This window comes from Hyperoodon ampullatus (genome assembly GCF_949752795.1).
Source record: "Hyperoodon ampullatus genome assembly, chromosome: 13".
Classification (NCBI taxonomy): Eukaryota; Metazoa; Chordata; class Mammalia; order Artiodactyla; family Ziphiidae; genus Hyperoodon; species Hyperoodon ampullatus.
Window position 1 is genome coordinate 29,134,366 of NC_136926.1, and position 27,212 is coordinate 29,161,577.

The 27,212-nt window shown below is 42.4% G+C and overlaps 1 protein-coding gene across 2 annotated transcripts in view; it reads left to right on the forward strand.

The window, feature by feature from the left end:
* Window positions 1-27,212, forward strand: part of PTPN2 (protein tyrosine phosphatase non-receptor type 2) — an 81,222-nt gene that overhangs the window by 33,472 nt on the left and 20,538 nt on the right. For both annotated transcript variants that reach the window (XM_079717201.1, XM_079717200.1), the window contains exons 3-5: window positions 12,454-12,554; window positions 18,686-18,784; window positions 23,168-23,305. In XM_079717201.1, the coding sequence (XP_079573327.1) occupies window positions 12,454-12,554; window positions 18,686-18,784; window positions 23,168-23,305 (338 nt within the window). The remainder of the gene's footprint in view (window positions 1-12,453; window positions 12,555-18,685; window positions 18,785-23,167; window positions 23,306-27,212) is intronic.

Consider the following 27,212-nt stretch of genomic DNA (forward strand, 5'->3'; position numbering starts at 1 on the left):
GAGGGGTATTTTGAAATAGAAAGAATTTTAAGAAGTCTACAGTCTTTGTATAATTGCCATGACTGAAAAGATGCCTTATTTGTCTCACTTAACCATGAGGTAATTGTAGAAGAGATTGGCCAGAAGGTGGTTGGTTGAGAAAAGAAAGGTTGTAGTCATCACTTTGAGAATTGTATTTGTACTGTTAGAGACAGCTGCCAGATTTTGAAATATTCGTTACTATATTTGCTTTGCACATAGAGATCCCAGTTTACTATTTGATCTAAAAGGAGGTGAAAGAGTAGTTTTTGTTTTGTTTTGTTTTTTGTGGTAAAAACACATACCATAAATTTACCCTTTTAACAGTTTTTAGGTGTCCATCACGGTGTTGTTGGCTGTATGCACAATTGTTGTATGACAGCTCTTGTCATCTTGTGTGACTGAAACCCTACCCCCTCCCCCAGCCCCTGGCAGTCACCATTCTACTTCCTCTTTCTCAGAGTCTGATCACTTCGGGTGCCTCATAGAAATGGAATCATATAGTGTTTCTTTTGTGATTGGCTTACTTCACATAGCATAATGTCCTCAAGGTTCATCCATCAGTGTTTAAAGTAACATGTGGACTTCTGATTTCAGTAATGTGGCAGGTTAGATAGTCCATAGTTTCTTACTGCCGCAAAACAAGAAGACTCTCAATAAACACACTTTTTAAATAAATTGCTAGGTGGGGAGGAAGTAAGGAAGACATCCAGGCTTTCTGTGCTCCCCACCTCCTAAAAAAAGATCTCAGCAAATGGCAGAGCTACTCTGAATGCACATGGCAGTATCAGCTGTGACATTAGTATACACCTAATAAAATAGTCTCAAGGTATTTAAGGCAAAAATGAATAGAATTACAGAAAGAAATTGACAATTCTATATTCACAGACTTTTTTTCATTTATTTAATTTATTTTTATTTTTGGCTGTGTTGTGTCTTCGTTGCTCTGCGTGGACTTTCTCTAGATGCGGCGAGCAGGGGCTACTCTTCGTTGCAGTGCGCAGGCTTCTCAACGTGGTGGCTTCTCTTGTTGCAGAGCACAGGCTCTAGGCGCGCGGGCTTCAGTAGTTGTGGTGCGTGGGCTCAGTAGTTGTGGCTCGCGGGCTCTAGAGCGCAGGTTCAGTAGTTGGGGCGCACGGGCTTAGTTTCTCCGCAGCATGTGGGATCTTCCTGGACCAGGGCTCGAAACTGAGTCCCCTACGTTGGCAGGTGGTTTCTTAACCACGGCGCCACCAGGGAAGCCCGTTCACAGACTTCTTAAGGCAAAATATTAGTAAAGAAGTAGAAGATTTGGACCACACAGTTAAGCTTTATTTAATAAGATAAATATATAAAACGTTATATATAGAACCTATTCTCCAGCAATTAGAGAATTCACATTCTTCTAGGACTTACATGGAATATTTGTAATTGACTAGGCTGTGAAAGTAACTCTTAAAACAGTTTAAGAATTACTGTCTTACAGGCCATGTTCTTTGACTGTAATGCAATTAAATTATAGATTATTAATAAAAAGATAAAAATTCCTATAAATTTGGAGATTTAAAGATTTCTAAATGATTCGTGGGTTAAGAAGAAATCATAATGGAAACTTAAAAGTGAACAAATAGGTAAAATTCTACTTATCAGAACTTTCATAAAGCAGCAAAAAGAGTACTGCAAAAAAAATACACTGTCTTAAATGTTTGTATTAAAACAAAAGGCTGAAAATTAAAGTGCTAAGTGTCTAATCTAATTTAGAGTAAAAGTAACAGAATAACCCCCCCCAAAAGCAGAAAGGAAATAATACAAAAATAAAAGAAGAATAGAAATCAAAGGACCAAACAAAACCAAATTATTAGTTCCTTGATAAGACTAATAAACTGGCAAGATTGAGCAAGAAAAATAAAACAAACATAGAAACCAGAGAGACAGGGACTTCCCTGGTGGTCCAGTGACTAAGACTCCATGCTCCCAATGCAGGGGGCCCGGGTTCAATCCCTGGTCAGAGAACTAGATCCCGCATGCCTCAACTAAAAAATCCCACATTCTGCAACAAAGATCATGCATGCCACAACTAAGACCCAGCGCAGCTAAATAAATAAATAAATAAACACATACATACATACATACGGTAAATATTTAAAAACGAAACAGAAACCCCAGAAAGACAGAGACAGGTGCGTATAAACAGTATTAGGAGAAAAAAGGGGAACATCAATACAGATGTAAAAGGAATTAAAAAGCTAGAGTACTGCAAACAATTATGGCAATAAATGTGATCAGTTAGAAGAAATGGAACAGACTCCTGGAAGAATAGAATTTACCAACACAGATTAAAGGAGAAGTAGAGTCTAAGTCGACCTGTGACAGCTAAATAAATTAAATTAATTAAAAAAACGTTTCCACTAAGAAAACACTGGGACTAGATGCTTTAACAGGTGTGTCTTTTTCATAAATCTATTTATTTATTTTATTAATTTTGACTGCATTGGGTCTTCGTTGCTGCGCGGGGCTTTCTCTAAGTTGCGTTGCGGCAAGCGGGGTCTGCTCTTCATTGTGATGCGCGGGCTTCTCATTGCAGTGGCTTCTCTTGTTGCAGAGCACAGGCTCTTAGGCGTGCAGGCTTCAGTAGTTGTGGTGCACGGGCTTAGTTGCTCCGCAGCATGTGGGATCTTCCTGGACCAGGGCTCGAACCCGTGTCCCCTGCACTGGCAGGCAGATTCTTAACCACTGCACCATCAGGGAAGTCCCAACAGGCATGTCTTAATAATAATAAAAACTCTCCCTGAGAACAGAAAAAGAGAATACTCCTCAATTCCTTTTGTGAGGCTATTAGATAATTTGGATGTCCAAACCAGAAAAGTTTAGTGAGAGGAATAAAAGTTACAGGCGTGTCTACCTCATGAATGTAGATGGAAAAATCCTAAAGAAAGGTTAGAAAACTGAATACAGCAGTGTCTGTATTAAGTTTATTTTAGCAATGTAAGGATGGCTTAGAATTAGACAGTCTTATAAATGTAATTAACCTTAGTAACAAGGCAAAGGAGAAAAAGCCATATGGATATCTCAGATGCAAAAAGATTATTTAAAGTCAGTTCTTGCTCCTGATTAAAAACAACGTATCAAACTAGAAACAGAAGGAAACTTCTGTAACTAACATGAGAGGACACCTACAGTTATATTACTCTTAATGATAATGTGTTACATTCTTAAAACTCGAGGAGAAGACAAGGATGCCCACAAGTACCACTTCCACTTGACATTGTACTTTGGGTCCCAGACACTACAGTAAGAGAAGAATAAGAAACGAAGGCAAAAGGATTGGGAACTGCTGCTGTCTAACTAACCCGCTCAGACCCTAACAGTCACTCGCCACGTCTGGAATCGGGAGGTTGACTGGATGCAGGCGGGTCTTGCTCACCATCTCCCAGGCAGCATAGCTCAGGTGGTGGCTGGGCTGGGTCGCCTGGAACCTCACCCAGTGGTAAACCGTCAGCTGCAACACCTGCACATGGCATCTCCACGTGACCTGGACTTCCTCACCAGTAGCCCCTGAGTTGCAGGAGTGAGCATCCTTGGAGTCTAGCCGGGAGCTGCACTGCCTGTGTCACCTCTCCTTTGAAGTCACACATCACCTGCACCACATTCTGTTCATTAGGGCGAGGTACCACGTCATCCGGATTCAAGAGGAGAGAGTTGTCACAAAGAACTGTGAGCATGTTTCAAAACCACTACAGTTACGAATTATATGGTTTTTTTCTTCATAGATAATCCAGAAAATTCACAGACAAATCAGGTAATTAATAAACATTTTGATAGTCTCAGAATTATGAGACAATAGACTTTCAATTTATGAAAACAGATTTTTATACATAACAAGAATGTGCTTGTCATCTTTCTTGCTAAGCACACTTAGATAAAAACTATTGTATAATAGTAATCAGAATAAGTATAGATATAACTTAAATGTTATGTTAACTGTTCTGTAAATATTTGCTAACATTCTTCCTCATCACATCTAAAGTTTAAAAATAAAGACTGGGACTTCCCTGGTGCCTGCCAGTGCAGGGAACATGGGTTCGAGCCCTGGTTCGCGAAGATCCCACATGCCACAGAGCAGCTAAGTTCGTGCGCCACAACTACTGAGCCCGTGTGCCACAACTATTGGAGCCCACGTGCCACAACTCCTGGAGCCTGCGTGCCTAGAGCCCGTGCTCTACAACAAGAGAAGCCACTGCAATGAGAAGCCCATGCACTGCAAGGAAGAATAGCCCCGGCTTACCGCAACTAGAGAAGGTCCTTGCGTAGCAATGAAGACCCAACGCAGCCATAAATAAATAAATAAATAAATAAACTAATTAATTAATTAATTAAATTTAAAAAGATCATTAAAAAAATAAAAATAAAGACTAAATGCACTTATTCTCAAAATCCATTGTGTAGACAGCTCTTTTACTTAAAAGTTTTCTCATTAACTGTTAGGATTTTGACCTTTGGTTCTATCTCCGTTTTTGGTTTTTGGTGAAGAGTTCTTAACATGATATCAAAAGCACAATCCATAAAAGAAAAAAAATCAACAAATTGGACTAAACCAAAATTTAAGACTTTTGCTTTGTGAAAGACCCCGTTAGTAGGATGGAAGTAGGATAGAGAGACGAGGACAGAGTGGGAGAAAATATTTATAAACCACAAAGAACTCATATCTAGAGTATATACAGAACTTTGAAAATATAGCAGTAAAAATCCCAAACAGTCCAGTTCAGAAATGGACAGAAGATGATGAACGTAGATGGCACATAAGCACACGAAAAACATCACTAACCATTAGGGAAAAGCAAATTAAAACCATGGTGGTGAGTGATTGTGAGACACGTACTAGAGGAGCTGAAATGACAGGGCCGCGGATTCCAAGGATGCGGAGAAGCTGGATCTCCTACGCGGCCGGGAGGACCGAGGACGGTGGACGGTGCGGCCGCTCTGGAACGTGGTGTAGTAGCTTCTTGATTTCCTTATATGACGCAGCCGCCGCACTACTGGACATTTATCTCCGAGAATTGCAAACTTATGCCCACACAGAAATGTGAAAGTGGGTGTTCAGAGCAGCTTTGTTTGTAAGAGGTCCAAATTGGAAACGACCCAAGTGTCCATCAGTGGGTAAGTGGTCAACACACCGTGGTTCTTTTGTTCCTGCCGTGGGAAGCTCCCCGTGCCCTGCAGCAGCTTGGGTGGGCCCCAGAGGACTCCCACTGAGCAGAGTCCAGTCTCAAGGTTACCTCCTGCATGATTCCATTTATACAGCATTCTGGGAATGGTGCCGCCGTTACGGGAGAGGGTAGATCACTGGGTCAGGACGGGGTTGGGGAAGAGAGACTCTGAAGGGGGCACAGAGGAGCTTGTGCTGGCGGGTGCATGAGTTTGCACACGCCATAAAACCGCTCCACACGAGTGATGCCTGCAAAACAGGAGACGGGGATCAGGTCTGAGGGTTATTCCAGTGTCTTTCCAGGTTCCTGGATTTCACGACCTTCCTGAATCGGGTCCTGGGTAGGACACTGTGCGAGGTGGTGGTGGGATGTGGTGAACTTGTCAGGGTCCCTGGCCACGCCGATGGCTGAGGCCTGGGCGCTGAGCGGGCTGGAGCCTCGTCACGGCAGGCCCCGCCTGTAGCCACCACGTCACGTGGACAGCTCTGGTGTTGGAGCTGTGCCAGGGCTTCAGGGAGAGCCCTTAAGTCAGTGAGGAAGCCGGGCACATCCTCCAGGACCATCCATTATACTCAGAACGGGCATTGGGGGAAGGAGTGGTTGATATATTAAAATACAGATACAATAGCAAAGTAGAATTTTTAAGTTTCTGTAAAGTTTTAAGATAAAATAAGACTTTTTGAGGAGTTCTATACTTGACACGTTTAGGGTATAAATGAGGGTCAGTCAGTAGAAATAGTGGAGAAGGACAAGTGTAATCTGGCCGTTTCCTCTTAACGGATGAGAAAGAGGCCCAGGAGACCAGTGCTGGGTTTTGGGTCCTGGGCCCGCACCTCCGGGGGCCGCCCTGCTCTGTGCAGGTCATTGGCCCATGGGGGCCAATGGAGCCAGAGCAGACCCTGGGGCCACACCCATGCCCCTTCGCCTCCCTCACTGTTCTGTCTCATCTGGCCACATGATTCCAGTTGCCTCTACTAAAATGTCCTGAAGCTTTCTGAGCTCTTGTTTTTTGCTGAATTACTTTACTCAAGTCAGTTGTAGTTTCATCTCCTGCTGACGTTTAGAGTGTTTTTTTTTTTTTGGCTGTACGCGGGCCTCTCACTGTTGTGGCCTCTCCCGTTGTGGAGCACAGGCTCCGGACGCGCAGGCTCAGCGGCCATGGGTCACGGGCCCATCCGCTCCGCGGCATGTGGGATCTTCCCGGACCGGGGCACGAACCCATGTCCCCTGCATCGGCAGGCGGACTCTCAACCACTGCGCCACCAGGGAAGCCCTAGAGTGTTTTTATAGTGACATGTCATTCTAAAAAAATTCTACCACAGCTTAACAGTTTGAATATGAACATTTTCTGGAATTCATTGTATAAGCAATGCTTGACCACTTGCTAGCCTAAATTGTTGACACCGTGCTCGTAGGTGCTACGAGAAAACAGAAGTAGAAGCCCCTATTCTCTGATAGTTGGATTTAGGAGTTGAGACTAATGAATTAGTACAGGATCTCTCAACTCTGAACCTAAGTTTCAGGCACTTCTCTTCCCTTTGTTCACGGGGCTTGTGCCGCAGTTGCCATCCCCAGACGTGAGGCATGTACCTATCACAAAGCCTTCACTCTTCTCTGTGCGTGGCACACTCTTGACCCAAATATTCATGTGGCTGACCTCCTCTAAGTCTTTGCTTCAGTGTCACTGTCACAGTGAGGCCCAGGCTGACCACCTGTTTAGAATTGCAACCTGCCTCCCTTCCCAGCACAGCTGCCCTTTACTCTGCTCTTTTTTCTCATAGGGTTTATTACTGTATAACATGTAATAAAAATACTTAATTATTTTGCTTATTGCTGTCTCCCTTTGCGAGAAGGTAAGCTCCCCAGGAGTGTGGATGGGTTCCAGGGGCCTGGGTTTGTGGATGAAAGGGAAATACCATTTGTCGCCCAACCCCCTCTCCCTTCCTTTCTCCTAGAAGGAGAGATCTGAGCTTCAAGGAAAGTGGTGAGCTGCTCACTGATTGTGTGAGACCAAAGCGTGGTGTGTCTTGTTTTTTAATTAATTAATTTATTTATTTATTTTTGGCTGCATTGGGTCTTTGTTGCTGCAAGTGGGCTTTCTCTAGTTGCGGCGATCAGGGGCTACTCTTTGTTGTGGTGCGTGGGCTTCTCATTGCGGTGGCTTCTCTTATTGCAGAGCACAGGCTCTACGTGCACGGCCTTCAGTAGTTGTGGCTCGCGGGCTCTAGAGCACGGGCTCAGTAGTTGTGGTGCACTGGCTTAGTTGCTCCGCGGCATGTGGGATCTTTCCGGACCAGGGCTTGAACTCTTGTCCCCTGCATTGACAGGCAGATTCTTAACCACTGCGCCACCAGGGAAGTCCCATGTCTTGTTTTATAGATGCTGTCGAAGAGGAAAGGTGTCCGTGTTCAAGTGACACTGGTAACTTTTACCTGTTTTGTAAGGACACCTCCCAGTCTTCTTTCCATCTCAGAGACTCTGGGGTGGATTCAAGGGGCCCTTTTCAGTTTGGGGATATGCGGAGGCAGAATTTAACCAGTTAACACTGTCCTGTCAAGTTTAGGAACTTGGAATCATGATGGATTGAGAGAGGTGGACATGTGCAGCAGCTGGCCCCTCATTTGGAGGAGGCCAAGCCCTCTGTGTGCTCCACACAGCATCACTGGTGGCCAGTCCATGCGGCTGCGCCACAGGCCCCGATGGATGGGACTGCCCGAGTGTCAGGCCGTCCTCCTCGTTCCAGCCCGTCCTCTGTCCGCTGTTCGTTCTTTCCTCGAAGTTCAGGTGCTCGTGCGGAGTTGCCAGGGCCTCTCCTCCTCCCAGTCCTTCTCGGCGGCCCCTGTGCTCCTCTTCCTGCTGCTCCTCCTGCTGGAAGCCCCCTCCCCTCCTCTTACCCTGGCCTGCTCCCACTATACTCAGTGCAGCACAGTATGGCACTAGGACTTATTTCCCGATAGGGTTTTTTTTCTTTTAAAAAGCTTGAAACAAATAATGTCTTATCTCTCTGTCCTGGTTGCCTGGCTCCTGGCATGTATGTGTTGACCAGGTGTGGAAGGTGGTCAATTTAAAGAGCACATCGTCTGGTGGGCGGGATGTGCAGGAGGGGGGCTTCCATCAGAGAAGGGAAGTCCTGGGCCAGGCCTTCAGAGGTGAGGTGTGTGTGCAGAGATGGAGGCGGAAGTCATCCCTGAGGCAAAGAGCAGGGTGGGCGGCGATGCTGGGGAGGATCTGGGGCGTCTCTGGGCCTCTGCTGCTGCTTCTCTAGGGTGCGATCGAGGCTGATGACTTGACTGGCCCGAGTGTCAGCAAAACGCGCACAACACGACTCAGGGTGTGAGGGGTGAGGGTGGAGAGCAGCGAGCACCTGACACATCCCAGGAGTGAAAAGTCGTGCACAGCTGTTGTGGTTGGTTATGTCGTCAGAAAAGGAACTGTTCAGCTCGTATGGTTTTACTTTGCTGTGGAGACAGCTGAGATGCTGACCCTCTGCACGATGGCTTGTTTCTTCTCCACTAACATGGCCACACCGATGCTGATGGGGGTTTAGCTCTAGCTTTGCTTTTGGCTCATTGCTTGATTTATGAGAGAAAATTCATGTTATTTGTGCCTCCAGTATCTACTTGTAGGATTGAAGAGAGTTGACACATCTGTCAGATGCTTACATTCTTGACTGGGAAGTGCCACATGGTGTGGAAATCAGTGCCGAACGCTTACTGTCCCCCATTGAGAAAGGAGCCTGAAGCGGGAAGTCTGTTAAAGCTGTGCTGATAGTCAGTCTTCTGCCCAGTTTCTGTTCATTGTTCTTAATCTCTGCCTCGGCATAAATGTGAGCCCTTCTTGTTTGATCTGGAAGACTTTCCACAAGGAGATGTCTACGATAATGAAAAAACATGTAACGGGGGGTGGGGTGGGGGAAAAAAGCTCATTGTGACAGTATTGAAAGAGGAAGCTAATCTGTGTTGTCAGCTCAGGCCACAGCTAGAGCCAGTCATTTCTTGACAGATGAAGCCATTTCTCAGAAAACAGGCTGTTTGCGGGTGGGAGGTGCGGGGACCCGTGGTTGGAAGTTTGCCTAATCCAGCTCATTGCCGCAGTCCACGGGGTGTGCATTTCTTCCCTCTCCCCGATGATGCCGCTGTGGAGAAAAGTATGCATTCTTGATCGTCCTGCTGGTGGTGTTATTAGATGTTGAGAAATCAGATTTCCTGTGAGGTGTGGTTTGGTTGCTTTTGTGGCCTCTCCTGCAATACAGTTTGAATCATCTTCATTTTCTCCCTTTGCTGGATCCTTTAAAAGATAAGGAAGTGGGGGATAACCATACACTTAGAATGATGATAAAGTGCTGATGGCCCTGAGGTTGTGGGACTCTGATCTGGTAGTCTCATTTCAGAGATTCTTAGGCAGGATCAACTACTTTGGGGAGAGGAGAAAGCATGTAACTTCCTGGGTTTTCTTCTAACTCAGAAGTCAGAAGTTTGATTTGGAGTGAACCGTTCACAGGTTTGGGGCTGACCAGTCGTGACGGGCAGGGAGAGGAGACACTTGACCTCAAGTGTTAAGGGGACCCATGTCACCCTCACAGATATTTCAGACCAGACAGTAAGTGGTTCTTGGTGGGAAAAGAGGCTTTGTCTCTCTTTGTTATCATTGCCAGAGAATATAAATCATCAAGTCACAATTCCTCATAAAAAGGCTTTGATAGTTTCACTTCCTGAAATGTTTATACTTACTTGGTAGATAGTGTTAAAGTTATATGTTTTATTTAACACAAGAAGCTCTTACATTTTTTTCTGTACACAGATTCTCTTCTGAATCAAAAAGTTACATGCTTTGCATTTTTTATTAATCTTCTTAATGGAACAGAAGAATTAAAATGATGTTAGATGTAGCTGAAAGTTTAAAAAAATCAGTCCTGAGGAGAAAACATAGGTTCAGCCAACATTTGTAGCCAGTTCTAAATAGCTAGACTTTTCCCAAGGATTACCTTCCTTTTGGGAGGTGCCTTTCAGGTAATGCCCTGCTCCCCTACTGGTCAGTACTCGGGCTCCAGGGAACGGATCTGGGGGTGTGTGATTCATGTTTTTAATGAGCTGGAGTGACACCAGGTGTAGATGTTAACACTGGAGAGAAAATAACAGTGAACCCAGTTCAAAGTCCTGAAGGCAGGGTGTCAGATACCTTTAAAACACCCCTCTGGTCTTTCCAGGCTTATGGAAGGGTCTGGATGACTTGCCGGATAACTGAATTCCCAGTGCCCTGTAGGGGAACCTTCCCAGTGCCTATGGATTCTTGCTTCTTTTGCCAAATTGCTTTTTTCACTTGTGCAATAGATATGATTAGTCTCCGGGGTTTCTGTTCTTTCTGTGATTACAGCATGAGGAAATACGTTCCTTTGGTATTATATTTTGGCAGAACTTGAATTTTAGGGATTGTGTAGAATTTTAAAAGCATGCATTATTCTTCTGATACGTGTTATCTAGGAGGTGTATGGTCTTTATTTTGTTAATTATATAGCTGACTTTTTTACTCTCTCACATAACAGTTAAAGAGTGATCAAACTGTTAAAAAAAAAATGACTGTTAAAAAAAAAAAGTGACTGTTGACATCATCTTTCCGAGAACGCTAGTATAAGTGATTTACTATAACAAGACCTTCGCTTTTCCTGTTTGCACATGACGTGTAATATTTACAGAGGTCTTGGATTCAGTCCAGCAGAAACATCTCACATAAATTGATGTGTGGAACTAAAGCCATTTAACATTTTCTTTCACATGGAGGTAATGTGAACAGTTTTTATAGTTTAAAAGTGGGAGAGAGAATGGTTGTTTGGTATTGCCTTGAGGGGAGCAGTTTACAATAGAACGTTTTCTCTAGTTAGACATCAAACATGCATGTAGGTTATAATTCAGTCATATGCCTCTGCCTGTCATATATTTAGAATTCTGAGTTAACACTAGTTCTGTTATTACACGTGTGCTTCCTCTTGCAGTGTCTTATTTCTCTTCCCTTCTCTCCAAAATGATATAGGTAAAGTTTTGTGCTCCACGTATTTAAATTAGCATCAATTCTAAATCTGTGAGGTTTCCACTTTTAAAAACGAGTATATCTAAACTGTTATAACACAATCTAAGTAATGAAGTGTCTTTAGTTGTCCTTTAAAGAATTGGAATATTCCAAGTGTGTTAAATATAGTTTAGCACTTGATCTAATTATATAATTAAGTGCTAAAAATTATTTATATATAGTTGTATGCACATCTGTTGAATGAAGAAAATGAAATGTAGTTACTGTGGGGATCTGATCTTATTTATTTGAGGCCATTGTTGTTGTTGTTTTTTGCAGTACGTGGGCCTCTCACTGTTGTGGCCTCTCCCACTGCGGAGCACAGGCTCCGGATGCGCAGGCTCAGCGGCCATGGCTCACGGGCCCAGCCGCTCTGCGGCATGTGGGATCTTCCCGGACCAGGGCACGAACCCATGTCCCCTGCATCGGCAGGTGCACTCGCGACCACTGCGCCACCAGGGAAGCCCAAGGCCATTGTTTTTTGTAGGTAGACTTATTAGTTCTTAGGCATAAAGAATCTTAACCATCCTTTTACTTTTAGGAAGATAGATGCTTTATTTCTTTTACTATGTTTTACTCTTTGGTCAATTTTTCTAGTTAAACAACAGCTAAACTACCATTAACAGAAGCACTTCCTTCTAACACACAGTAACAAACAAAAGGATTTCATCTTTGTACTTCCTTTTAAAAAAGGGAATAACTTGGGGGACTTCCCTGGGGGTCCAGTGGTAAAGAATCCGCTTTACAATGCAGGGCACGCAGGTTCGATCCCTGGTCAAGGAACTAAGATCCTACATGCTGCAGGGCAACTAAGCCCATGCACCGCAACTACTGAGCTCACGTGCGAAAACTAGAGAGCCTGTGTGCCGCAAACTACAGAGCCCATGTGCCCTGGAGCCTGCATGCCACAACTAGAGAGAAGCCCGTGTACCGCAATGAAAGATCCTGCCTGCCTCAACAAAGATCCCGTGTGCCGCAGCTAAGACCTGACGCAGCCAAAAATAATAAATAATCTTTTTTAAAAATAGTAAAAAGGGGAGTAATTTGGGATTTGACTCTACTGGGGTGCCAATTTATTTTTCTTTGTCTCTTCTCTCGTTTTATAAATATCCAGAAAATTAATATTAAAATAAAAAAGAAATGCAAGCTTGAAATGACGGTATGATTTGTTCATGCTCTGTTTCAGATGATCACAGTCGTGTTAAACTGCAAAATGCTGAAAATGATTATATTAATGCCAGCTTAGTTGACATAGAAGAGGCGCAGAGGAGTTACATCTTAACACAGGCAAGTGGTGTGATGTGCAGCCGATGCCTGGCCGCCATTCTTGTGATTGGTCTTCTTTAAAACACAGCGAAAAGTGTGTCCTGACTTCTTTTGGAGATGAAATGCTATTTCAGTTTTTTCTGTTGTTATGTAATGAATGGTGTTATAATGTTTTGCAGCTGTGTATATTTCAGATAAAAGTAATCTTCAGTGTTACACGTTCTCTGAAAGAAAGTTGTTCATGAAATTTGGCTAGGCCGGTTCTTTTCTGGCCAGTTGTCCTCCTTGCTTTATATTGAATATTTGGTACAAAGCCTTGGTTTGCTGATGCTTTGTTACCTTCTGCTTCTCTTTACATCACTTGAATCAGAATGAGAGGCCCTTTGAAAGCTCTTCTCTGCCCCGCCCTGGCATGTATTTTCAGAGTGTGGACAGGCCTTGGATGTCAGGACAGGTGAGGGTGTGAGCCAGGTGCCCAGACAACCAACAGGGAGGCCCAAGAGCCTGCTGCCCCTTTGGCCTCCTGCCTGATCGCTTCTCAGCACACCGGCCACACCCATGTTTCAGCAGCACTTTTCTTCCACTCTGAGATAGCAGAAATGATTTTGATTTATCCACACCAGCTACCCTTTGTTTATCAAATAATAGATTTAATTAACAGTGCTCTCATTTCCCTCAGTTAATGATTTTTAAATATTCAAAAGATAAGCTGTATTATTCAGTATCTTGCAGTCACCTATAATGGAGCGTAATCTGAAAAAATATATGTATGTAACTGAATCACTTTGCTGTACACCTGTAACTAACACAGTATTGTAAATCAACTATACTTAAATTTTTAAAAAGATAAGCTGTATATTTATAATGTTTGAGATTTTTAAAGAACCCATTTCAGATCAGAATAACCTGTTACTGAAAGTGAAAACCTTTCAAAATGGTAAGAAGATATTCAAATTAATGTAACTATGAACTGTTAGACTATCTCTAATTCACAGGAAACAAGAATTAATTACTCTTTTTTACTTGAAGTAAAGCAGCTCCTGTAAATCAAAAAGAAAAAAAAGAAACAATCCATGAAAAAAACTGGCAAAGAACATAAATTCACAGTTCAAAGAAAAGAAATAAAGATAGACAATATACATATGAAGAGATGCTCAACTTTTCTAGTAATTAGGGAATATAAATTTAAACCAGCAATCGGTTACCACTTCTCTCCTGTCAGATCAGCAGAGATTTAAAAGTTTATAATACTCAGGGGTCTAATACGTAAAGACATAAAGATACATGTGAGGGTGTTTGTTACAACTTCATTTTAATAGCATAGGGCCAGAAATAGTAGAACTGAAACAGTCTGCAAGGGCTGGCTAAATAAATTATACACCTGCTGTTCTTACTGATTATTTCTGGGAATTAGGAAAAAAGACTTTAATTTGCCATTTTCTGTAATATTTGAAGTATTATGGACATTCATGTTTTTAATGAACTCATTTTTAGAGTTAAAAAAATTTACTTTCTATTTGAAAAAACCATAATAATAAAAAACAGAAAAGAATAATTACCCTAGATTCCTTATCACACCCTTTCTTTCTCTCTTTTTTTCAAGTCTTTTTTATCCATTCCTCTTTCTCATCTTTAGTCTCTAAAAATGCACTTGTTTCTCAAGATTCTGACTTAGGTTTTTTCCCCCGTCCAGTTTACACTCATCACTTCAACTCCCTGGGACCACATTTTGAACCTTTGTATCTTAAGAAAGAGGGTAGACTCTGGGCTCATGGTATCTGTATTTGAATCCCAGTCTGGCTGCTTCATTGGATGTTCATTCATCCAGCAAAGCTTTGAGTACCTACTTTGTGGCAGCATTGTTTGCATAAAACAGCCATTCATAAAACTGCCATTATGAACTTCACATCCTAGTGGGAAGTAAAATTAACAGCTAGCAGCTAGCAATCTTTTTTTAATTAATTTATTTATATATTTTTTTTTATTTATTTTTGGCTGTGTTGGGTCTTTGTTGCTGCACATGGGCTTTCTCTAGTTGCAGGGAGCAGGGGCTACTCTTTGTTGCAGTGAGCAGGCTTCTCATTGTGGTGGCTTCTCTTGTTGCTGAGCATGGGCTCTAGGCGCGCGGGCTTCAGTAGTTTTGGCACATGGGCTCAGTAGTTGTGGCTCACGGGCTCTAGAGTGCAGGCTCAGTAGTTGTGGTGCACGAGCTTAGTTGCTTCACAGCATGTGGAATCTTCCCGGACCAGGGCTCGAACCCATGTTCCCTGCATTGGCAGGCGGATTCTTAATTACTGTGCCACCAGGGAAGTCCCCGAGCTAGCAATCTTTTATTTATTATTTTATTGAACTATAGTTGATTTACCGTAGTGTGTTAGTTTCAGGTGTACAAAAAGTGATTCAGTTATATACAGACACATACATCTATATCTGTTCTTTTTCAGATTCTTTGCTGTTGTAGGTTATTACAAGTTACTGAATATAGTTCCCTGAGTTACACAGTAAATCCTGTTATTTTATAGATGGTAGTGTGTATTTGTGAATCCCAAACTCCTAATTTATCCCTTCTCCCCTTTCCCCTTTGGTAACCGTAAGTATGTTTTCTGTGAGTCTGTTTCTGTTTTGTTAATAATTTCTTTTGTATCATATTTTAGATTCCACATGTAGGTGATATCATATAGTATTTGTCTTTGTCTGAATTACTTAGAATGATAATCTCTAGGTCCATCCATGTTGCTGCAAATAGCATTATTTCATTATTTTTTATGGCTGAGCAGTATTCCATTGTATATATGTACCACATCTTCTTTATCTGTTCATCTATAGATGGACACTTAGATGTCTTCCATGTCTTGGCTGTTGTAAATAGTAACAGCTAGCAGTTTTGAACACTGTTCTATATTTTTTGTTTTGTATAATTTAAGCCTCAGGATAACCCTCTGTGGTAAATACTATTGTTATCCTTATGTTAACATGAGGAATCACCTAAAAAGACAAAGGAACTTCAAATAACTTTACCAAGCTCATACAACAAGTGGGATAAGGCCAGGATGTGAAGCTACACGGTCTCCATAGATTGCATGGTTCTGCTCTTAATTATTCAGATCTGCTGCCTTGAAACTACTGTGTGACCTTGGGCACATTATTTATTCCCCAAGCCTGTACTGTTGTCCCTTGGTATCTGTGGGGGTTTGCTTCTAGGATCCTTTGGAGATGCCAGAACCCATGGGTGCTCAAGTGCATAGTTGTCCTTCTCTGTCCTTGAGATTCCACATATACAGATTCCACCAATCATGGATCATGTATTAGGTTTGCCATCTGAGGTTGGTTGATTCGGCAGATGCGGAACCCATGGATAAGAGGGCCAGCTGTATATTTATTGAAAAAAATCTGCCTATATGTGGACCCCCGCAGTTCAAACCCATGTTGTTCAAGAGTCAAGTGTGTACCTATGTTATCGATATATATCTCTATTATCTATAGAACAATGCTGATAAAAACTTATATAGTGCCTGGTACTATGGTGAGTACTCCATGGAGTATTTATTGTGGCATTTGTTACTGCTTTTTATTATTAGTAGTAATGATAGTAATAACCCTTTTATAAAACATTATAAATCTCATCACGAAAAAGAAAATGCCTGACTCATACCCTAGTGATCTCATTTAAACCTCCTGTCCATGTTGGACAGCGTCTTTGTGTCCTGACAGAGTCCCTCCCCACTCATTCTAAATGGGACTCAGAAGCCCGTCTTCAGCTTTTTCTTATTTCCTGAGTCCCACCCCTGCCTCCACCCCCGGCTTATATTTTTCAACGTCCATATGGGTGTTTTTACCCACGTGACCAATTGATGTCACAAATTCTGCATTTTCTATGTCGAACTATTTCTTTTTTTTTAAACCATGCCAGCCCCCTTCCTATTTCTCCCATATGGGTTAAAGCTATCCTCCTCATGTGTCTAATACTTTCCTTTGTTCTGCTGCCCTGCCCTTCTTCAGAGCTCTCTTGAATTTTATCTGCACCAAAGTGGTAGCTTCTTGACTTCTTTCCTTGCCACCAGTCCGTCCTCCCTAATCCATCTTTAACAATTCCACCAGAATTATTTTTTGTTACATACGAATCTGGTCATATCCCTTTACTCCTTAAAGAAGAGTTCGGTGACTATTTCTTGCATTCAAGACCCTCCCACTCTGCAGGTGCAGTTTCCTACCATGTACCTCCATGTTGCCCTCAGCAATCTAGCTGTCTTTTCCCAGATGTCCCCTAAACTTGCACATGCCTTGCCTTATGCTGGAAATGGATCCTGATTCCCTACCTTTCCTTCCCCCATGTCAGTGCCCTCCTCATTTTTAAGGCTCTGCGCCAGTATCCTTCCTACTCCTGCAAACCTGATGGTTTACCCCTTACTCTTGTGGTGCTCGATGTGTTTCCGTTCCTTGCCTCTGTCGTAAGCTCTTTGACATCTGAGACTGCTTTTTCCTTTGTATCTAGTACATTGGAACAGAGAAGACGCACAGAAAATATTTCAAAGGATAGAAAAAACCAGAGATGCTAAGTGTTTATTAAAACTGCAGTTGTTCTCATTGTCCTTTGTTGCTTATTATTTTTGTCATCTTTTCCCTCTGAGTTTTATGAAAATTAAAAATCAGTCCCGTATATATCAGTCCCTTGGTATAGATCTCCATTTTGCACAAGAAAAATAGGTAGTATTGCTGGTAAGTGGAAGGGCTGAGAAACCCTCTCCCATTTCAGAACCACTAACAGAATGTGCGTGTGTGTGTGTGTGTGTGTGTCTGTGTGTGCACATGCGCGTGTGTGTGTGTGAACACGCTAAGGAGCGACTTCATTGGTGAACTGATCTGTCCATTTTTTTAGACGAAAGAAACGGCATTCATTTTACTGGGGATCTTCTCGTTGTTTTTATCTTCACACTGTTTGGTTTTGGAAGTAACTCAAGCATTGGATAACATGCACCGAAGGAGGGGAACAGTCCCTCAAACCCGAGGGTGCAGCTCCTCAGGATTCCCAATCCCCTTCTAGCATTTGTATAACTTAGAGCTTAGAGTTTATTAGTTCAAATAATATTTACCTAACACCCACTATACACCAGGGATACAACTGCCCTAAAGCTGCTTTCAGTGTAGCACCACTTGAATTGCCTTGTTTTCCATGTGGAGCTGAAGCTTTAGTCAGACCTGGCCTCCCAGCGTCCTGCGAGGTGAATGCTTGTTGAGTTACTGGAGGTACAGTCAAACCTCGTTCATGTTAATCTTTACTCACTTAAAGTAGTTAAAGTTTGGGCATGGCCTTCTCATCTCTTCTTTGCCCTTTATTCTGCCCTGTGGTACGCATTAATCAAAATGTGAAGGTAATTGGAAATTCATAATATTATTTGATTTTTTCCCCCCATGGCAGTATTGTGATATGCACTGTTACCCCTTTTAACTCTGCTCTTGAGGTTACACATTCTCTGGTTTTGTAGATTAACAGTTTCATAGTGGTTCAGGTGCTTTGCAATTTCCGCTTTTTCTGGAATTCTCTTTGTAGCTAACTTGGGTTGGTTGCAAGCCAGTGCTGGCACAGACTTCCTCCTTTGCAGGGCTGCCCTCATCATGGAAGGCAGGGCCTCTCTTTCTGCGGCAGAGACCGGAGGGGGACAGAAATCGCCTTTGCCTGCCTCCTTTGCAGCTAGAATACAACCCGTAGATCTTGGCGCCTGCGATTTTGACCCTGGTTTGCTTACAGGTTGTGCATGAGTAATACAGCCACCTTAGGATGGCAGTACCAGCAAAGCAGGTGATGTTAGTGACAAGTTGGGAGTACTGTCCCAAGCCCACTCCTCTTGGACAAATCTTGTCTTGACGTTTGTTCCTACCCAAGCCTGGTTCTCCAGCTCTCAACTCTGAAAGTCACCTGAGAGCCTAAAAATTTTCCTTTTCTGCCTAAGTAAATAAAAGTCACTTTTGATCATTGATAATCAGTAATCCTAACTAGCACAGACCTGTTTTTAGTTCAAGTGGATTTAAAGTCTCGATTTACTCTTTATGATCCGTTACACTGTTCTCAGAAGAGAAGCTTCCCTGAAGGAGTTTCCTCGGAGCCTTACTCTGTCCCCTTTCTCTTACCTACTTTTCCTTCTCTGTTCTTACAGGGTCCACTTCCTAATACAGGTTGTCATTTCTGGCTCATGATTTGGCAGCAAAAGACCAAAGCAGTTGTCATGCTAAACCGAATTGTGGAGAAAGAATCGGTGAGTAATACTTGATATTTACAACTTAGTGTACTGCCTGTGATTGTTAACTTATAAATATTTTCTTATTTCTTTTGGGATATTCATTCATTAGTTTTGGCCTTTAATTGCTAAAGACTAGTGGTCAGGGTGATTCTGACCAGAAGAGCTAATGTATCCTTTTCCTTTTTTACCTTAAATATTTAAATAACAATTGCGGACCACTACCTCCAAAATATAAGTATAATGGAGCCAGTATTGGCTAGTAGTGGTATTTAGATCTTTGGAATCTGTAGGCTTTATCACAATCTTCACAACTTATTATTATCAAAATCCTGAAAATTTTATAAAAGATTAAAGTGACAGGTTTCTAAAACCTTTATAAATTACTGTTGGCTCTTAGGTCACAAGGCAGTAAGTATAGAAATGTATAAATTTATTGACATTTGAAGTGCAGTCTAAACCCAGTGCTAATTAGTGGTGTGACGCTGGGTAAGTCTTTCAGCTTCTGTGGCTTTAGGGTCCTCTTCTGTCAAACATGCAAATTGGAAAGTATTGTCTGTTAGGTCTCTTTCAGCCCTGAGGTCTTAGACTGCTCTGCTTCTTCAGGTTCCTGATTCTTCCTTTTTTAAAAAAAAAAAAAAGATTTAATTTATTTTTGGCTGCGTTGAGTCTTCGTTGCTGTGCACGAGCTTTCTCTAGTCGAGTGGGGGCTTCTCTTGTTGTGGAGCATGGGCTCTAGCCCTGCGGGCTCAGTAGTTGTGGCACGTGGGCTCTAGAACGCAGGCTTAGTAGTCGTGGCGCATGGGCCTAGTTACTCCGCAGCATGCGGGATCTTCCCGGACCAGGGTTCGAACCCGTGTCCCCTGCATTGGTGGGTGGATTCCTATCCACTGCACCACCAGAGAAGTCCCTCTTCCTTTTTTCTAAATTAATAGTTGCCAGTTTTCAGTGGTGGTGAAGGTTTTTCTAGTCTGTTTTAGATGTGAAGTGGTGTTAACATACCAGAGTGTCCAGCAGTGTCAGCATAGTCGTTTACAGTGGTTTTCATGCTTCAAGTGATGGGGGCTCTATCAGTTGGGACATGTTGAGCAGCGTTGCCAACTAGAGGATTATAAGTTTCATCCCTCATTCTGCAGTATAATTAGTATAATAAAAAGATAAGACAGGGCTTCCCTGGTGGGCAGTGGTTGAGAGTCCGCCTGCCGATGCAGGGGGACACGGGTTTGTGCCTCTGTCCGGGAAGATCCCACATACCGCGGAGCTGCTAGGCCCATGAGCCATGGCCGCTGAGCCTGTGCATCCGGAGCCTGTGCTCCGCAATGGGAGAGGCCACAACAGTGAGAGGCGCGCGTACCGCAAAAAAAAAAAAAAAAAAAGATAAGACTGCCACCAGAAATCAGAAATCGTATTTACGGTGGTTGCATCTAGAGTCAGGTTTAATTGTCTAGGGGAAGGTCACCTTGTGGGTGGGGGCATAATGTTTGTCAGCGTAATGATGGTGGCAGCTGTTGCTGGTCGGTGTTTAGCTCCTTAATTAATTAGGGGATATAAAATAGTGATATTCCAGGAGCTCTTGTTGGAATACTTCTATTAAAAAAAAAAACCTCCCACTCTTGTTACTTGGCCACTTTTATTTTTTTTATTTTTTTAAAAATTTTTATTTGTTTGTTTATTTATTTATTTATTTATGGATGCGTTGGGTCTTCATTGCTGTGCGCAGGCTTTAGTTGCAGCGAGTGGGGGCTATGCTTCTTTGCGGTGTGCAGGCTTCTCACTGCAGAGCACGGGCTCCAGGCACGCGGGCTTCAGCAGTTGTGGCACATGGGCTCAGTAGTTGTAGCTTGCAGGCTCCAGAGCGCAGGCTCAGCAGCTGTGGCGCACAGGCCTAGTTGCTCCACGGCACGTGGGATCCTCCCGAACCAGGGCTCGAACCCGCGTCCCCTGCGTTGGCAGGCGGACTCCCAGCCACTGTGCCACTGGGGAAGCCCCTTGGCCACTTTTAAATAGGAAAAGCAGTTTTCAAAAGAAGTTGATTCCCTAGTGTCCTCAACATGTGACCACTTAGGTTTTCTTGGTGTGGGGGCAGGGCAGGAGGGCATCAGGTACTGTGAAGTCATGGATTCAAACATCCTTGATTCATTTCACTCCATGGCAGTTATTATCCTTATTTGTAGTCAGATTGTCCCTTCACTGGCCAGCAGGAAGCTTTTCAGGTTGGGCCCTGAGTTCTTTTACACAGACCCAAGAGTCTTCATAGCTACTTGCTGTCTGGAATGACTCCATATTGCGGGCTCATCTTAAACTCTTGTGTAAGAATCAGCCATTTCTTTAAGGGGCCTTAATTTCTTTCAGTGGGCAGTGGTATTTCAGGGTCACAACAAAAATAGGGATGTTTGTTGCCACTGGGTTGGTCTTTTCAGTGAACAGAGCTAAGGAAAAATATGTTTGTGTGTCAAGATAACATAGCGCTAGTGTTCATACTGATATTTCTGATTCAAATTTAGGCCTATAGGGGTTGGCTCAACCCTTTCTATCCTTTATCTGTTACAGTGTTTTCCATACCATGAATTCTGGTTCTCAGAGACACTAGTGATGTCAAATATCTTATAGTGACTCTTTTACTTTGTCTGATATTGCACACAGAAAATACTCATAATAACAAAATCAACTCCATCACCAAAATAACTACTGAAAAAAAGTTTTAAATGTTTTGTTTTTCCCATTCTCTGTTTTTTTTTAAGTTGTACTTTATGTACATTGTCAGAGTTTATAGCACATTATACTCTGTCCCTTATGCTCTTTTTGTGTAAGTCTGTATATGTTGAGGTGTCTCTCCAGTCATTCTGTCTGTAGCTTATACTCCAGAGGATCCTGAGGAAGGACTCATGGGCACCATAGTCCCTGATGTCTTACGTGCCAATGACAGTTCATCTGCTGACTCAGTGCTTAACAGTCAGTTTGGCAGAATATAAAATCTTTGGCTCATATTTGCTTTTCTTTGAACAACTTAAATGTATTACTCCATTTTCTTCTGGCATTACAAATTACTGTCAAAGTCAAATGGACATCTCTATTTCCTTTATTAGTCACTTATTCTTTTTACCTAGGTTACCCAAAGGATTTTTTTCCTTCATATCCCAATAATTTTACCAAAACATTTCTGTGTTGGTCATTCTGGGTCAGTTTGTCCAGGGGCGTAGAGTGCTTTTTCAGTATGTGATTTCAGACATTTTTTCTTTCTTTAAAGAAAAATTTATTGAATTATACTTGTTGACATATATTCTGTTCCCTTGCTTGCTTTGGTGTTCTTCTCTTGGGTCCTCCTATTATACATGTGTTAGATTTTCTTTGCTTATTTTTTATGTTTGTCACATTTTCTCTAATCCTGTTTGTCTCTCTCTTCGTTTCTTTTTGTTTTAAAAATGTCCTCCCTTTTCTCTTAAGGCATCATCTGTTGTGTTTAGTCACATCTCTTTTCCCTAGTTTAATTAATTAGTCTTTGTTGATGAAATGTGTTCTGTTATTTCTGAATCTTTTTTCTTTTCTGTCACCGCATTTCTGAGTTGTTCGAATTCTAATTTATGCTCTTTCACTTCTTGTGTCATTTTTTAAATGTCTTTAAGCTGACCTTCTGAAGAAGTGTCAGCTCATAGTATTCATTTGTTTTGGAAGCATTTTTATTGTTTGTTATTTGTAGCTATTTGTGATTTGGAAAAGGAGAAATGACCATATTTTACAAGGATGTTTTTCTGGTGTTTTCTCCTAATGAAATGACTCTAGCTCACCTTACCTCAGCCTGCTGGCCTCATAATTTGGCTTTCGGGAAGATGTTTTTATTGTCACAAATACAAATTCCATGTCAATAGTTCTGCCAAAATGTAACAACTCTAGGTAAAGGGAGCTTATCTTCTAATTCTTTCCCCGACTTAATTTTAGTAAGTAGGTATGCAGTGTTATTTCTAGATATGTAGTAGTATTTAGTAGCAGATTAACGGGTATTTATGGAAAATACTTGTAAAATAAAGCCATTTCAATACTGTTTGAAGATAAGATTCTTGTAAGAGTTTGATATTTATAGAAAAATAGTGTGAATGCCAGTATGATGTTAAAATATACATTATCCTGCTTTAGAAATGACAAATTGATTTTCATTTTATGAACATGATATCTGTTTATAGGGGTTTTTTTAGTTTATAAGTTAGAGGAACATTTTACAAACCTGCTTTTGTAAGATGTCAATCTTATTAAAATACATTAAACATCAAACGTAGTACGACTGTTCTCAGAATTGGGTACTTGAAAAATATATAGCATGTGCGTGGTTTGTTTTCCTTTCCAGCTTTTTATGGTTTCATTATGTCTATAAACTAAAAAAAGTCGTATGCATATTCTTAAATTTAGGTTAAATGTGCACAGTACTGGCCGACAAAGGATGACCGAGAGATGCTGTTTAAGGAAACAGGCTTCAGTGTGAAGTTCCTGTCGGAAGACGTGAAGTCCTATTATACAGTCCATCTGCTGCAGTTAGGAAACATCAATGTAAGACTTTTCAGGCCCAAACAATGGGGCTTTATATGATGATTTTAAGAATTATTCTTTGTTCTTAGATATGAAGTTTGGGGCAGCCCATTCATTTCAATAATACCTATAATAGTGTACAGCCATAACCTTTTCCTTATAGATTTTGTTCCTATATGTGGTAGCTCTCTGAGGACTCTCAAGAAACCCTAGAAACTAAGAATTTTAAAGTTCAGGTAAATATTTGAGGATTCAGAATAACTTACTAAAATTAGTCAGGGATTAAGAGAGAGAGCTTTAGAATCAGGCCAACCTGGATTCACATCCAGCTCTGCTACTTAGTGTACCTGCTCCCAGACCTCCTGAAATCTGTCCTCATCTGTGGGATGGAGATGGTGGTGCCTCCCTCTCAGGGCCGTTGTGGGGTCGGGTGAGGGTGTGTGTGCAGAGGCACTAACACAGACCAGGTACCCTGTAAACGCCAGCTCTGATACTTACTACTGTTGAGAGTGTTGTTAAATTCAAGGGATTAGTCACACAGAAATTTGTCTTTATTGCACTGGTGAAAATGGTGAAGTAAATTTACCATATGGTCTCAAGAACATTTACTTGGATTTTTTTCCAGAAATATAAGACTTGTTCCTGGTACTTGGTTGAGATACAGGTACAGGGTGGGTTGTGAGCCTGCTGTTGTCAGGCTGAAGATTGAGATACTTCTCCCCTCTTCCCACTTACCTCTTTGCTTTCTTTGGGTCATAATTAGAATAACTAGAAAATATGAAATAAGAGTGATTCTGAGATGCTCTCAGAAACTAGAAAAACTACAAAATAGGAAATTGTTTGCCCAAAAATGGCTTCGGGAATGTATCTAGTCTAAAGCGAGATACTGTTTTAGTTAACTATTAAGTGAATTGAGTGATTAACGTGTGATCATTAACCAAAAAAATAAGCTTTGCAGTGAAGGGAGATATATACACTTTTTAGATATGCAGAAGTACCTTTTATGGTTGATCTCCTGAAACACCTCTCTGTTTCTTATTACATACTATAAGTACAGATGTGTGCCGAGTGCTTTGGGCCAGGTCCAGGTTCCATGACTTTCATAGCTAAGCTTATTATGGGATCTCTTAGGTCATCCAGGGAGGAGGCTTCTTTATGAATCTCCTCACTGTATTTGTTTTGCACCAGTGATTCCAAACATACATACAAACATACATACATTTGCATGTATCTTAAGCTGCATTGAAATACATCAGCTACTACTTGGTCCTGGGTTGTCCAGTGCTCATTCCCAGAAACAGAGCTGCGTTTCCATGAAGTTCTCATGGGTCTTGGAATCATCTTCTCATGGTGTTTACTGATCCCAGGTACCTCGTCTGCTTTTGGCATTAAAATTGATTTAGAAGGAGGTGGGCATAGGTGTTTTTCTCTGTCCTGAGCATTGATTACACCTCAAATAATAATAAGATAGAATAACTTTTGTATTTTCTTTATCACTTTGCAAAGTATTTTCACATATGTATCATTTGTCCTACAGTCTTCCTAAAATGTGGACAGAGTAAATATTCTTAATATCCCTGTTTTTCATACTTAAAAAAAAATAACCTGAAAATCCATGGGGTTAATGGATTTTTTTCCATAAATAGATTACTCAGTTAATAAGTGACAGACCAGAACTCAAATCCAGATCTCCTAACTTCTAATGAGATGGGACCAAGTCTTTTGAAAAAGATGCTGTTTGTTGTAAAGGAAAATCCTTGGTTCTAAAGTTTCTGAAGTTGAGGCCACCCTGGGAGCAGGCCAACCACTACGCTTTAATTGCTGGCAATTGTGTGATTTCTTACTGCCCTGGGTTCAGAGTACACCGTAATTAAATAGCAACAGTTTATGTTCTATTTTACAATCTTTAGTAAGAGCTAGGAGTGTTAGAAGAATAAAGTAACGTTTCAGTAGGAGGACAGAATTGCATTTGGTTGTGTTAGAAGAATAAAGTAGCATTTCAGTAGGAGAGACAGAATTGCATTTGGTTAAATATTTAGACTCAGGAACCATGTGGCCTGAGTTTAAATCCCAGCTCTACCACTCCTGGCTGTGTGACTGGTCCCATTATTTTACCTCTGTGCCTCCGTTTTCTCATCTGCAAAACGAGGATGATGATGCACCTGCCTTGTAGGGTTGTTACAATGATCGAGTGAATTAATGCTCTGACAGTGCCTCAGACTGAGTGTGGGGTCTCCTGTTGTCAGCGGCTCCCTTGGAGTTGGGAAGAGCTGCAGGAGCCAGGGCAGCGGAGGACGCGCTGCAGGAGAGAAGGTGATGATGAAGTAGGGGAGGGACAGCCGGCCTCACCTGCAGGTCTGAGTGGAGGTTCCTGAGGTTCAGAGGACCAGGTTGCTTCTAAAGGAGTCTGGCTGTGCCTCTTAACAGATCTGGGGCCAGAGCTGCCTCCTGTCAGGCCCTGCTCCATAGAGACTTCACGTCTGGTGGGCAATAAAGCACCAGCAGCCCTTTCCAGCGTCGTGATGAGAGCTCAGAGTTTGAACTTTTGCCCCCACGTGAAGAGATTCCATGTCTGCTTTTAAAAGGGGCCTTGTGGCTTAAGCTATGAAGATAGTTTTGAGGGGCTTTTAAAATCCCAGGTCATCTGGAGAACTTGTCTTTCGGGCTTTTCTGTTTAGTTGGCCTTCACCATTTTCAGTAGTGTCCTTGGCCAGCTTTATGTGTATCAAGTTCCAAGAAGGCTGTTGTCATGCTGAGTTCTGTTTCTCTGCCCCTGTAGATTTGCCCAGAGCAGGGTTAGATGCCACCCAGGCCTCCTCCTCTCCTGTCTATGTCCTGTGCACTCTTCTGTCCAGCTTGTGCCCATTTCTCACTTTGGTCACTTAATGTACCTATGATGCATTCACTCCTAACAGCTAGGATCTTCTTACGCTTCTCTTCATAATTTAAATTTTACCATTTCCCAGCTTGTGCAACACTTGCGCATGTGTACATTTTGACACCATAACAAGGTTTTCAGCTCCCCATGGGCAGGGTCCTTACCTGTTGCCCGTGTACCCCCTCTGCGGTTGCACCGAGTACCCTGTTCACCACCCCACACCTGAGTGTTTGTCTTGAAACATGGCTTGGTCCTTCCACCAGGGTCTGGGAAGCCCTTCTGTGGCCGGTACAGGAGTCCCTGGCCGGCCCCCGCCTTGCCTCTCCCGACCATGCCTCAGGCGTTGCCCTGCCCCCTGCTTAGAACCCGGCCCCTTGCCCCCTGCCCTGGTGCTCTCCTCCCCTCCCCACTGGGGGTTCCGGTCATCTTCCAGAGTGAGTTATGGTGACCACGTATTTAACACAGCCAGTGCGGGATCCTGCAGGAGCTGGTGAGGGACTGAACTAGGGCAGTGACCTCGAGGGAGGCGGGGTCGACAAGCTTGCTTCTCTCCAGGTGGAGCGGAAACACAGGTGAGGAGGTTGGAAATGTGGAGAGGTTACAGTTGATGGGAGCGGATCAAGGGCCGCGGTAAAGGCAGCAGCGAGTGTGTCATTGTGTCAGAGATCACTGCGTCTCTTCACATGCTACCACGTGCAGGTGTTGCCTTGTTTACCCTTCACAGCAGCCTTGTGAGATCAGTACTTTCTAAAACCCCATTTACAGGTGATGGAACTGGTGCTTGTGAAATTCTTGGAAACAATCTTGCTACCTTCTTTCTGTGCCTAAAGTGTGAAAATTGGGCCTGGGGCTGTAGAACTGTATAGATTTTTAAGTAATAATTAGAACATTTATAGTCTTACTCATATTGATAACAATTATAGTTAACTTGCATTTGAATGGCTCTAGACAGCGCACACTTAAATTGCCCCCAGGCTCTCAGCTCTTGTACCTACTCAGCTCATAGTGTAGCTTCCTGGCCTCCATGGACCATGAGCTTGTCATCTGATT